Below are 15,345 nucleotides of genomic sequence, written 5' to 3'. Positions count from 1 at the left end.
GAGAGAATACTTTCATTTTCAAAAAATTGCCACTAATGAAAATTGTCAAGCAGTGGGCTAAAGCACATTTTCACCCTGCATGTTTCCAGATTTTAGATGGATTACACACAATTTATTATCCAACAATAATTCTTACATCTTTAAGTGATTTTCATTTTAACTATTAACTTTTCTCAAAATGACCAGAATCAGTAGTGATTCAGAAAAATGTGTACTTCTTACTTTTTGTAATGCATGATGAAAATACATTATTTTTAGACTAATCAATTCTTATAATAAGCGCAGGGGCGTAGCTAGAGGGGGGAAAGGGGGAGCATCTGTCCCCGGGTGCAGAATCCAAGGGGCCTCAAATTGACGTTACATTTTAGAATTAAATGTTTTTCATCCTTGGCAAGCAATAGGGGGCGCGAAATCTTCAGTTGCTCCTGGGCGCTGAAAACCTTAACTACGACTCTGAATAAGCGTTAAGAATAAGTAATTTTGAACCAAAATTTATTGCTTATGTCAAAATGTTTTTATGAGGAAGAAAAGAAAATAAGTTCCAAAGAGATAATTAAACATTTTATTTATTAAATTCTGGCCATAATCTATATGCATAACAACACTGCAACTGTATACTCTGTTCAACAGGTTGTATTATGAAAGATATGAGCTTACTGTAAAAAAAAGATAGTCCACTCTGTTCTGATCTGCACGGATTATCTGAATTTTTTACACCAGTGGATTTTGCAAGTTGTGCATGTTCTCACTAGCAACAACTTTTTACTGTCTCATCTTTCTGTTCATGTTAATGTATAAAAACAGTAAATTATGTTCATGTATCAATTATAATTGATACATGAACATAATTTACTATTTTTTGCAAATACTACCTGTATTTATTAAAAACTAAAACAGTGCAGGAACAAGCCAAATATCTAGATGGGATCATTAAGAAATGCTAGTTCAAATACTTCAAGGACACCACTATATAACATTCTCCAAATTACAATGCAATGTGTTTAAAAATGCAGTACTCTAAATATATAGAGAATACTTTCATCTTTTGACTTCTTCCTAGTTCTTTTTTAATTAAAAATGCAGTTTTTTAATGTATTTTAAATTTCTCCGAGAAAAATAAAAATCTATGTGGCTGATATTTACATTTTTATAATTTAAGAATATTGTTTAAATGCAAAGTGAGTAAATCCACAAATACTCAAACATATATGTGGTATCGTATGCAAGAGTTGGCCATCCTCGAGTATATTAATAAATAAGACAAAAACACAACATTGTTATCAAATGCAGAAACAAGTGCTGCAGATAAATCAGAAAGCATTTGATTTTGTAGGTACTGTTTCGCAAAATGAAGACATAGTTTTTCCTTGCATACACATATCAAAGATCATAATTTACTATATCTAAGATTTCTTCATGTTTGTCGCAAAATATATTACTTGATCATTTAAAAAAACATATATTAATGCTTAAGATAATACATACAGAGTAATTTTAAAATAGATAAATAGAGAGATGCATATAAATTTAATCGCATATTTGGGAGGGATGCAGTTTTCTAACATTAATGCCATTTTAGAATACTTAAGGGATCTTTTGGCAAAATGCACCCCTTTAAATCTACTTACTATGTCTACAAGTTCTAAACCTTAAATTTGGTGCAAGATATAAAGCTGCAATAAAATTTGCATAAACGCAATGAATAAAATTTTAACTTCAATACAGTACCCTCATTTCTTACCAAGATTATTAAAAAGATTTATAATGAAGGTTTAATTGTCAGTTATAAGACATTTTATATTACAAAAACACTCTACTTAGCATTGTGTTGGAAAAGTAGGGTAAAGTGCAGAATTGCCCACTTATTTGTTTGGAGCTTTTTACAAAAGTAAGAAGAATTGTGCAATTCTTAAAACATGCCAAGCTGTGGGTGATTCTGCACTTTCCCCGAAAAGTACTTATTTTTGAGAGGGATAAAAAGAAAGGCAAATTTTCAGTTTCTCAAATCATTTATTATTATTTTGAATAAGACAAAAATATAACATAAAATGAAAAATTTGATAATTATTATGTACACAAACAAAGGTTCAAAACTTAGATTTACCATAAACTAATACGGCTTTCCAGAGGTCTGTGGTTCGATTCCCAGCAAAGGCGATTGTTAATTTTTCATCTTTCCAGCTTCCAAAATGCCTAATGTCTCTACAAGTTATTTGAATCATTTCTCTGAAACCATGAGCCTATGATAGTTTTTTCACCAGCTCGACGGTTCATGTTTATCTAGACACTAGTAAGCAGATTACCATCTTTTATGCAAATCTTTTGTCTTTCAGCTACCAGAACCAAAGTTATGTAAATGTTTATGACATGCTTATTATGATTTGTGTTTTCTCACCATTTTTGCTCCAGAGACTATCTGGTTACTTCCATTACATCATTCGAAGCCACCAAATGTTCTACAGGGGGTTCTAGACTCAGACACCCTGGTGTCTCAAGCACCATTCCACAGAGAACTATAAACTAATAACTAAATATCTAGATATTATTATTTTACATCTCTTAGTACAGCAGATAGTTACTTATTTTGAAAATATAACATTTTCATTTTAAGTTACTATCAAATTCCACAGAGAACTATAAACTAATAACTAAATATCTAGATATTATTATTTTACATCTCTTAGTACAGCAGATAGTTACTTATTTTGAAAATATAACATTTTCATTTTAAGTTAATATCAATCTATAAAATTTAATGCAGAATATGAAGTTTCAAAAATGCAATGATGTTTTAATAAATTTACCTTTCACAGTGATGATTTAAAATGCTCAGATTACATTAATCAAATATGTCAAAACTGAGACATGTTTATGCTACACATGTCAAAGGGCAAGAGCTTTACAGTTATGATGATTTAAAAAGCAATTGCTCATTAATGCGACTTAAAGTTTAACACATCCAATGTCCTGAGTTAATGCTACTTAATTTTTAATTTTTAGAATTTCAGAGTTGCAACAGAGGGGGTTAGGAAAATTAATTTCACACGCAAGACTTGACTTCGAACCCAACTAATTAAGCATAACATTTAAATCACAAAGCAAATCCAGTTTAAGTGCGTAGGGGGGAGTAACTGAGGAAAACAATTTGAAATTATATAACTAGGTTGCAAACTTAATATGTCCATTAATAACACTACAATTAAATGAAAACATGCTGAAATAAAACTATTGCTTTAAATGGTAATTTCAAGTAAAATGTATGTCAAATAAACTTTAACGTTTAATTAATTATAATTTTCTGCTATTATAACTTTAATACTTAAGTACCTTTTAATTCTAATCAAATTTCTAACTAAATTGATTAGCTTCTATTCGCTACATACTGGAAAACACGAAATATAAATTCTGAAAGTCACTGTAAAAGAATACAAAATGATACATACCCAACCTCCATGGTCATCAATCCAGACCAGCAGGTTTTCTTTTACAAGGCGACTAAAGCATTCATATGTTATGTCAACTATGGTTACAGGAAAACTCTGAGCCAGGCACTGAACAGTCAATTCCGCAACAAAAATGAACAATGCAATGATTCTGCTCCAAGTAATTCCATCACTGAAAAGTTCGTTCGAAACGCCAAGCAGTACTGAACCAACAGTATCGAAAGTGACTTCTAATTCAGAGCACAGATTCTGTATTCGGAATAAATAATTTGATCTGAAAGCATTAACAATTTCTTTCAAGTCCTTTAAAATTGATGCTTCCTTACGACTGGCAGCTGGACATGATTCAAATGCGTATGCATCTTTGATTAAATAAGAGTATACATTCTGAAGTATGAAATCAGTTCTAATTGAATTCCTTGAGACAAATTCGTTTTTAGAGTTATTACAATCTCCACGAACAAAAGCCGCTTTTACTAATAAATCCGGTGCCATTTAATAAATACAGCAAATTTATCAGTAAAAGACGCTTTTAAATTTTCAATAAGAAAGAATAAATTCAAACCTCAACGACCTCTTCGCAGCAAATTTCACAAACACCAGAATGCACAGAACGTTTTCTGATTACGTTTATCGTTTGCGTTCGAGGTTACCCGATACAAATTTTCGTTGGCATAGTTGCGTCAGTCCACGTGAACGCTTTTATAGTGATAAGAGTGTGGTTATAAACCATGCGCAAGTACAGGAGACAGTCAGCCAAGTTTCAGTGATTATCGCTTTCCTGGCAAAATTATACATCTGTATTCCTTTTTCCTTCACAGGCTTTAGTCTAGCCGAAGGATATATTTTTAACGCTGACAAAAACCTGACAATAAATTATTTTTTGTCAAGTGTTAAATTACATATCCGCGATTCCAGCGCTCTGATACGCCATCTAGTGGCTAAAAGGTGGAAACATTAAAGCTCGGGATTTACGTTTAACAATGCTACCTAGTTTGTGAAGCGTGTTGTGATCGAAAAGTAATTAAACGTTTTATTTTTTATTGTTGTGGGCATATGTATAACTTAAAAAGAAGTACAGACCGCACGTTTTGTTGTGTACACTAGTCTAAATCACGAGCTTGCAAGGAACCTGAGTTATGCTTCTATCGCATTCTTGGTTCGAAAAATATCGAACGAGATAGCAAAACGAAGAGGTTGGATTCGCGTATTTCGAATTGGAAAGAAAGTTGGACATTATATGAACGTGCGTTCTAAGCATTAAAAAAAAAAAAAAAAAAAAAACTGATTACATTTTTTCTCGTAAAAAAAGTTTTCTTTCTCGTGTATCATACATATAAATGTGTATGTGTGTTCTTCGAAAGTAAACATGCATATTTGTGTATTGAAGTATAAATCATTATAGCTCATTAATCTCTTAAATATTATTAATACACATACATATACAATTATGCTTTTATGCATATTTTACCTGCAAAAATTTAAATTGTGTTTCAGTTTATGTTAGCAATGATTTAAATGAAAATTTATAGAATGACACATATAAAAGTAAAAGTTAATTATTTTAACGTTAATGATGAACTTTGAATTTCATATTCTAGTAATGTTGAAATTTCTGTGTGTGAGTCATTTTAGAACTATTTAGAACTGTTGTATTTAGAAACTATTTAGAACTGTTTACAGTGGTTCAGGATAGTTAGCATAAAAAATTTCCAGTTCAGAAAATAGTTATGATGATGTAGTATGAGTAATAGTATAAAAAGTATTACAGATATCAAATCTTTTCCACTATAGAATAGCATGCACCAAACAATTTCTTATAAAATGATATACATACCATTGTTACTCGCTGAGCACAGTTAAATGTTTTTTCTTATCTTTTATAGCAGTGTTCGTTTTGAAGTAAGTATTAGTAATAAAAAGTTTTTAAAGTAGCTTAAAAAATTTTCTCCATGGTGAAAATTAGCTAATGATGAAAGTATTTTTCCTCACTTGAAGTATCAAATGGGCACATGTATCTTTTTCGAGAAAATCTGTTGTTCTGTAATGTAAAACACCCAAGTATTTGTTCAGTGATAAATATTGATAGGGGAGAGACTTTTAAGTAATTTCATTTCTCAGCCATTATTCAAAATATGATTGCATGTAACTAAATAACTTTGGAGTAAATTAAACAGCGTGCACAGACATGTGTATACAGATATACAGGTTAGCAAATGAAAGCAAGGACTTGGATCAGTTCAGTAATTTATTAGATTGTTTATGTATTCCTGTTTTATTTATAACAAGCTTTAATTTAGTAGAATAAGAACGTGTAGAACATTTAGTAGAATAAGAAAAATACATGAATACACAGCCTTTTAGTTGCAAGAAAACAGATTTTGCATAGTTATTTAATGATGCAACCATATTTATTATCTCAAACATTATCTTAGTTGTATTTCTGGGCCAAATATGCATTAATTCTCTTACCTATTATTATGTCGTTATAAAAATTCGATTTTATGGTGTTGCTTATATGTTCGTAACTAGAATTGGTGTCGATTCTATGCAGTGTTGATACCCGTAACTATAAGCCTCATCAGAGCTAAGAAGATTTAGCAATTTTTTTTTTTTTTTTTTTTTTTTTTACTGGCACAATCTCAAAATTTTCATTGCCAGTATGTCATTGTTTGCGTACAGCACTTTTACTAAGAAAATTATAGTACATATAAAAAATGCTAAGGATAATAAAACCTTTGGTAACACCAGATATACATATTGATTTGATATTATCTGATAAACATTGTAAATGAATGAATAAATTTGTCATTAAAATAGTTCGGAGGAGTAAAAATACATTAAATCATTTATATCAAGTGTTGCAAATCAATCTTAAGTTATGTTTTAGAATGATATATAAAAATCCGCATGTGTATCGTGTATGCAGTGTCTTCTGGATGCATATTCATGTAAAACCGATGAACACTGGTAGTTCGGTCCAACTTTCGATCCCGGCAAACGGGCTGATGTGTGTTTTCTTGATTTTACACATGTGTATCGTTTATGCACTGTCTTCTGTATGCATATGTGAATAAAGCGCTAAATCTGGTAGTTCGGTCCATTTTCGAATCCCGGCAAGCAGGCTGACTGCATAGGTGTTTTCGTGATTTTCCGCATGTGTAACATGTTGGCAGTATTTTGTGAATAACGTCAATAAAGCGGGCGCAGCCAGGGTAAAATCGCTGAATACTGGTAGTTCGGTCCAACTTTCGATTCCCGGTGTACTGTTCAGAAAATGTGGATGCATATGTGAATACAGCGGGCGCAGCCCGGGAAAAAAATCGCTGAACACTGGTAGTTTGCTCCAAATTTCAAATCCCGTCGAATGAAAGCGGGCTTTACTGGTAGTTTGGTCCAACTTTCGAATAAAGGCCAATGAAAGCAGGCTTCTTCCCGCTAAAATGGCGGGCTTCTCCGCTAGCAATCATGCGAGCTAGCATATATCTTGTGATTGCATACGTAAATCAAGTGACCTAACGTGAATAAAGCGGGCGTTCCACGAAAGCATCCCTTCCCTCATGTAGCGGGCTTGCCCGATAGTGATATATAAAACTGTCCCTCTCTAGCTACATCCCTGAAAGTAAGCATTAATTCAAATATTTAACAAATAGATTTGATCATATTTTATGCATCATGCAGACTATATTTCCAGCTCTTTCATTTAAGTGCAATTTATTTCCAACGTATGAACATGAATACTGTACAAGCTTAGTCACTTATTCGTAATTTAATTAAGTTTTTATATAAAAGTTAAAATTTACCAGGCAGTTGCTTAAAAAAATAGTTTAATAGATGTTGCTGTAATTTAACACTTTTGATTTTAATGTTTTCAGAAATTTGCTAAATCAAGTTTATCTTCGTGTGACCTTGCATCAAAGGCACCGATAATAAATTTGTTTTGCCATTTAGTGCTAAAATTTTTAAAGAAAAACTTATTATTGGTGTAAAAGAAGGAACAAATTATATTTAATCTTGGTAATATGTCTTATGATATGCTTATTTACGGTGTCATGATATTGCAGTAACTTAACGGGCATTTCATATAACTTGTTTCTTAAGTTCCATAACCTGTTTTCATAACATTTTGCTATCAAATATATATAAAAGGTAAATTTCTAATCAAATATTCTTCATTCCACAGCAGAAAGTTTGTAGCTTTGAGGTCTGGATTATGGGTGTCCGAATTAACGACTTTTGACTGTACTAAAAATAGAACCACACGAAACACACGTGAACAATTCTTAACTGTTACTAATTTAATAAAAGAAAATACAAGTATAATGTTCTATGAATAAAATAACAGTTACAGTAAAGGAAAATTTTTAAATATACATTACATCTTAATTCTATATAATTATTCTTTTGTTTTTCACTTGCACTTGACATTAGTTGATGGCAACTGATTCAAGTCAGAAATATTGTTCCTTATAAAAAAATACACACATAAATGTTATTTATATAGAAAAATTTATGTACTCTTCTATTATCGGGAATGGATTCGGAAATGCGTGTATGCACTTTTATACGTGTGTTTATACACAAACATACATGCCATACGTACATATGTGAACGCATTCATCCAAACACACATTTCTGAATTCAGTCCTGATAAGAGAAGTGTACCAAATTTTGCCACATTTGTTAAATGAATAGTGTAAGGTAGAATGGTTCTGGTTTATTTGATTACGGCAAAGCCCGCTCAAGCTATCTACCTAAGGGTATAGATGATGTCCTTGCGTAATACTTTCCATTGAAAACTGGCACATATTCACATTACATGTGTATACTCAGCTATGAAATATGCACCAAGAAACTGAAATTGTCAACAGTAATTTAATATACTTTATTTTGTGTTACATATGAATGGTACATTGTTTTTGGACAAAGCTATATGAAGTGAAGCATACATAATCAACCTCATTCAAATACTAAATATTTAAGTATTCTCTGATTATCCAACCCCTAGTTTCAGCATTTTATAAAAGTGGCAGGTTTTTCTTTTTTTTTTATGCATTTTGGGAACAAATGCGACCAAAGGCAGCATATACAAATGGATTTACATATTTTATAGTTAAACGTCATTTCACTGAGAAATACTTTTTTTATCATAATGAATTACAATAGAATTCTAGAGTCTATGTACTTATAAGAAAGAAAGCATTGGATTTCTTTACAAATACAATGTTTTCCCTAAGAACAAAGAATAAAAAATTTGGGTACTTTTCCGTTTTGCCGGCGCAGGCGATAAGGTCGCCAGTAATGGTACAACCAATGCCAAATGAAATATCCTTGCTGGTAACCTTTTACATCTCATTTTCAAAAGAAGTCACAGCATATCTTATCAGACTGATTGTTCCTTTCAATACTGGCATACAATTACATAGAATTTTTACCAGATAGTTCAATTTTATGCCCTAAGGTGATTCGCGAGCATTTGGTTTGGTTTATTAGATTACAGCAAAGCACTCGAGGGCTATATGCCTTTGTGGAGGACTTTATAAGGGAAACTGGCTCGTATACAAGTTACACATGGGAAAAACCACGAAAACACCCATGCAGCCAGCCCGTTCACAAGATTTGAACCTCGGACATAACTACCAATGTTCAGCGGCGTTACCGCTCGGCCGCTGGTGGTGTTCGCAGGCGGTAATTATGTGAATTAGGATGCTATCATACCGCTCACCCGATGGCAAAAATATAGGAAAGTCAAAGGTTAAATTCATTAATTCTAATCAGAATGCACTAGCAAAGTAAAGCACTGTGGTTTTACATAATTTCTGATTAAGCTATTGAAATTGTACAAACTGAAATAATTCTTGCATTTAAACTTGTATTCCAAATTAAGATTTAACTTGAAATTAATGTAGATAATTACTGAGAGAATTGAATTTTTGTAGTGTACTTTACGTGAAATGAGATCACTTGGGGTCATGTGATGTGAACCGGTGAATCAGGATGTTTTCCCACCAAAGCATAGTAAATTCTTAAATTAATGTCTTTTTGGAAATTTATTGGCTTTTTTACAAAATTTTAAATGACATTTAAATGTTTATACCTTTAAAATAAAAAATTCTTAGAACTAACATTTGTCTATATTTTTTATGTATATACTGTGTGTTCTCGCCAATAAAGTCTGCTTGGCGAGATTTGCGCTGGCGAAACGGAAAAGTACCAAAATTTACATTCTATGAAATTGAACTTTTTAAATGATAAAATTTTAAAATCTACAATCTGAATATTAAAATATGGTTGGAAAATTACCATAAAGTTTCCTGTTTCTACCAAAATACTTTTAATATTCTGCGATGGAATGGGATAGTTCTTGTGAAAATTATAGTATTATGGTACTGGAAATGGCTTCTTGTTTGCTTAAGAATTATAACCAGATAGTGAAGCTCTTACAAGAAATTTTATCTGATTAATATAATTTATGCCTTTTTTATAATGAAATGGCTGTTGTATATAATGATTGTAGTTGTTTAAGAGGTATGTTATATTTTCCCATGAAACCATTATGGCATACTAAAATTCATTTGATAAGTTTAATTTATTTTTGGTTGTTGGATATTATATTTCTATGCAAATATATTGATGATTATTGTCAAACTCCTAATATTTTTACTCTACTTTCGACCATTTTTGGCTAACGAAAACTGATAACAATGTACATTAGCCCCAATAATGGATAAGCATGATATCAAAACGTACTCATAAATTCTTGGTGGTTTCATATAACACTGAGAAATACTTAATAAACCACTTTTATCTGTTGATTATCTAACCAAATAAATAGCATCTGTTCCTCCCAAATTTCCACATATAATATTTCAAGTTTTTTTTTATATGCTATATCTCTATAGTTTATGTTGATCATGTAACTTAAAAAGAAATATCTATTACAATAATTTTTGAAAGGACAATATTCCCATCAATCTTCTTGACTGACAAGAAAAATATGTAGATAATGTGTGGAGTTATTATAGCATAGGGAAAAACATGACACCAATTTTACAACAATTCTGAAATTTTGTTTTGCGAGTCTTAGGTTAAACTAAAAGCTATAATTTATTTAGGATGAAATAATTCTTTGGCATAATGTAATTCATATCATCTATGTTGCTACAATTCTATTTCAATACAAGACCATCATATCAGTGTAATATTTCCTATGTGGAGACTTTGTTTCTAATCTTTGTGTAATATAATACAGAGAAGCTCGTACTGTGAATTCGTAAGTATAATTTATTCTTCTATTAGATTGGAATGGACTCGGTGTTTTCATATAGAATGTTTCATATTCAAAGTGTTAGTTCGGTGTTTCATATTCAAAGATGTTGAAGTTCATACAATGCAATTAATTAATAGACTTATCACACAGACCTTTTTAATAGACTTATTCTTGAATTTTTTGCTCAGATATAAAGTTAATTAAAAACAGCATTAGAAAAGCAAAACTGATTAAAAGAACACTTCAGTTATTTTTAAAATTGATTTATTTAAATGCTTTTGTTCATATAAAAACAACAATAAACACATTTCTAAATAATAAGATTATTAAGAAAATTTGGAACATTTATAAAGGTTTGCAAGGACAACATGATCGATTTTGTTATAAATCACATGGTTTTGACATGTTACAAATCATGTTGAACAAATCTTAACAGATAAAGATATAACATGTGAATACAGAATCTAAAAAAAAAGGTAAGGTTAGATTATGCTATTTGAATATGGCTAAGCACATTGGTTATCAGCCTGAAGAACTTTATATGGAAAACTGGTTCGTATTCATAAAACACATGCAAAAAAATAAAAACTGCACAGCCAGCTTGTTCACCAGGATTTGAGCTGAGATTAAACTACCAGTATTGAGTTGCTTAAAGCACTTGTAGGACAAATCTAAAGAAAATGCTTGTAATATCATGTAATCAAAAGTTAACTACATGTTATATGCCAGGATTGCTTTCTCAAGTACTGAGGTAGGTAATACTTAATCTGCTTTTTTTTTTTTTTTTTTTTGAAATGTTTGGTCATGGTATTATTTATTGCATGTATTTTCTATAATACATACAGAATATTAATAGTTCTATAACAGGTGTCTTTTTTTCATTTTTAAGTGCTTTGCTTGATATTCTCAAAATTGCATTTGATGATTAGTGCTATCATGTGTATAATAAATACAATAGATGCATATAATAGATCAATATATTTTTAGTATACATATAATGATTCAATATCATTTTTATGGGAAAAAAAGACACTTTTGACTGCACAGATTTTCTGGAAATCCCAAGTAAAACACATATGAAATCATTTGTTTACAATCAGTGAATGTTAAAATCAGCTACATGTCACAATACAATAAAACAGCGACACAATTTCCTACAACAGCCAGCAGTTCCTCCTTTACATGAACAAGAATTTTTTTTTATAAATTTTATTTGTCCTTTTTGAACAATGAAATGTCCTTCGATTTCATGCGATCAGGACGCTATAGAACTTATCCTTAAATAGAAAGCCAAAACTTGTACATTGGATTTCAAGTAAAATTCCGAGCATTACCAAATGATCAGCTTTTTAAAATGCTCTCTGCTTCAGTAATACAGCGAGAATTTACGCCTCCTTGAACAAAATCAAACATTTCGGAAGAGCTAAGTAACTCCATTTTGGAATGTACGAAGTCAGATCACAAATCAAAATACCGAGTTTTATCCGCCATACCAAAGAAGCTATAGTGAGCCCTAGAGATTCTTTGGCCATACTAATGTGTGAAAGCGCCATCTATAGGTGAATTGAATCGCGGATATTATTCTTGAAATATAAAACGATTTTGGAATTATTAAATTCAGTTTAATGAATTAATTCTAACAAATAGTTATACAAAGGAGGAGAAAATAAATTCTTAAAACTTTATTACTGAAATCTATTATTTTTCTAAACTTTAATGTTGAAAAAAAGAGCTTAATGTGTTTTGGAACACTTAGTCTATCAACTTAAGAATAACATACTAAGAAATTGTGTAGTGGCCCAGTTATTGCATGAGAAATAATTATTTTTTATTTCATATATTTGTTCATGTGTTTAATTATTTTATAAAATTAACTTTAATATTTTGTTAATATTCATATTTATATTTCTTTTATGCTGAATGGCAATAAGTAGTTCATATTTATATTTAAATTTCTTTATGCTGAATGGCAACTAGTTCTAGTTCTGATTCATGATTGCGAGGTTTTGGTTTCAAAACGTTGCTCGTAGCGTCGCATTTCGATAGCTGGAAAATAAAATGCAATAACTTAGCTATTTGTTTATAATTCATGCTGTTACTAGTCATAAATTAATTTTAAACATTAGTAGTCAAGGCTACATCGTGGTGACCCTGATTAATTTTCGAAATGTCAACAAATGACTCTTCTGAAACTGCTATGAAAGATACGATGCAGTCACCGGAGCTTCATAAGGTGAGTGTAAAAATACCTCCTTTTTGGATTGATAAACCGGAAATATGGTTTTTTCAAGTTGAAGCTCAGTTTAAAATTAGTAATATCGTTTCAGAAGAAACGAAATTTAATTATATAGTTTCACAGCTTGAACCCAAGTTCGTCGAAAATATTTGGGACATTGTAACGAACGATAGTGCCACAAAATATTCGGATGCTAAAATTAGGTTATTACATTTATTCAAAGAAAGTGAAAATGTACGGATTAAACGTTTGATTACTGGTATCGAACTTGGAGACATGAAACCAAGCCAACTTTTGCAGAAGTTGAGATCAGTTGCTACTACAGATGTGTCTGAAAATCTAATCAAAACTTTATGGCTGGAGAAGCTACCTGACTCCATAAAAAATATATTATTAGTTAGTGATGAAGATGTAACCAAGTTAGCGTCTATGGCAGATAAAATTAGTGATATGAATCGGAAACCAGAAGTATTTAGTACTAATGCTCCTTCCGTTCCCGCAAATGATTTGTTGCAAAGAATTACCTTTCTTGAACAAAAAATTGATCAAATAACCATTCGCTCAAGATGCAGGGACTCGGATTTACGTAATTCACGTTCACGATCTTGAAGCCGATCTCGTAAACGATATGACCCTATTGGCAAATTTTGTTTTTATCACTTTCGTTTTGGAGCAAAATGCATTCCAGAGAAATGCAAGCCTCCGTGTGCTTGGGTAAAAAATGATTTCAAAAACCAGGAAAACTCGAATCTGCGGTAGGTTCAGCGGCAAACGCTGCTGCAGAAAATATGAAGGATTGTCGCAAATTTCATTTATTCGTTCGTGACCGAAGATCAAATTTGCACTTTCTTATTGATAGCGGAGCTGACGTAAGCATAATTCCTGCTACTTCACAGAATAAATGTAAAACTGAATATAAACTGTATGCAGCTAATGGCACAGATATTTCCACTTATGGCATAAAAACGCTAACTCTTGATTTGGGATTACGTCGTGATTTTCAGTTTCCATTCATAATTGCTGATGTCACAAAAGGTATTTTAGGAGCTGACTTTCTTCACAAATATAAATTGCTTATCGATATAAATAAAAAAAAATTAATTGATGGCGTAACACAGCTTTGTGTCCAGTGTGATGTCGCTGCTATTTCCAGTGATTACTCAGTAACCACATTAAATAAATCCATAAAAACTTTCGATTTACTGTCGAAATATCCCGAAATTTCTAAACCTAACCTTTTTCCTACACAAATTAAACATGGTGTTACACATTTTATTACGACTGATGGTCAACCCGTTTATTCAAAGGCACGACAGCTCGATCCAAAACGCTTAGCTATAGCTAAAGAGGAATTTAAATTTATGCTTGACAATGGAATAATTCGTCCATCAAACTCCCAGTGGTCAAGCCCCTTGCACCTTGTTACGAAAAAGGATGGTTCATATCGTCCTTGCGGAGACTACCGACGATTGAATGCGCAGACGATACCTGATCGATACCCAATTCCTCGCATTGAAGATTTTCATCATATTTTAAGAGGTACAAATATTTTTTCTAAAATTGATTTATTCAAAGCTTATTTTCAAATTCCCATTGCAGAAGAAGACAAATGTAAAATGGCTATCATCACTCCTTTCGGTTTATACGAATTTAATGTAATGAGTTTCGGTTTAAAAAATGCTCCTGCAACGTTCCAAAGATTTATTCACGAAGTCTTTAGAGGATTAGAATTCGTTTTTCCCTATTTAGATGATATACTCATTGCATCCAGTACCCACGAAGAACACGAAAATCACCTTAAATTAGTTTTCGAAAGATTACATACATTTGGGTTAAGAATTAATGTTTCAAAATCTGTCTTTGCTGTTCCCCAAATCGAGTTTCTCGGCTACCTAATTACACCTAAGGGTTCCCGACCTTTGCCAGAAAGAGTTCAAGCTATTACTAACTACAAACGACCAGAAACAATTTATGAACTTAGAACCTTTCTTGGAATAATTAACTTTTATCGTCGTTATATAAAGGATGCAGCGAAGAATCAAGCATTGTTACATGCGTATCTCAAGGGAGCTAAAAAGAGGGACAAACGTAAAATCGAATGGACTGAAGAAGCTGAAAAACAGTTTGAAACGTGCAAGAATGACCTGGTGAACACGGCACTGTTGTCTTTTCCCAATTCTGAATTACCTCTGACATTATTGACAGATGCTTCAGATACGGCGATTGGCTCAGTGTTGCAACAATATGAAAACTCCTCATGGAAGCCAATAGCATTTTTTTCTAAAAAATTAAGTGATACTCAGCAAAAATATAGCACCTATAATAGAGAACTATTAAGCATATATCTTTCAGTTAGACACTTTAAGCATTATCTAGAAGGAAGAGTATTTACAATT

General features: G+C 31.6%; 1 protein-coding gene across 1 annotated transcript in view; it reads right to left on the bottom strand.

Moving 5' to 3' along the window:
• The window catches only part of LOC118200495 (apoptosis regulator BAX-like), a 33,797-nt gene extending 29,444 nt beyond the window's left edge, over window positions 1-4,353 (bottom strand). The window contains exon 1 of the mRNA XM_085818954.1: window positions 3,444-4,353. Coding sequence (XP_085675080.1) covers window positions 3,444-3,938 — 495 coding nt within the window. The 5' untranslated portion in view covers window positions 3,939-4,353. The remainder of the gene's footprint in view (window positions 1-3,443) is intronic.
• Between the last annotated feature and the right edge of the window lie 10,992 nt (window positions 4,354-15,345).

This window comes from Stegodyphus dumicola, chromosome 6, assembly GCF_044657685.1.
Source record: "Stegodyphus dumicola isolate Sdum_Otavi_A_Nest chromosome 6, ASM4465768v1".
NCBI classification, from domain to species: Eukaryota; Metazoa; Arthropoda; class Arachnida; order Araneae; family Eresidae; genus Stegodyphus; species Stegodyphus dumicola.
This window is presented reverse-complemented; position numbering and strand designations above follow the sequence as displayed.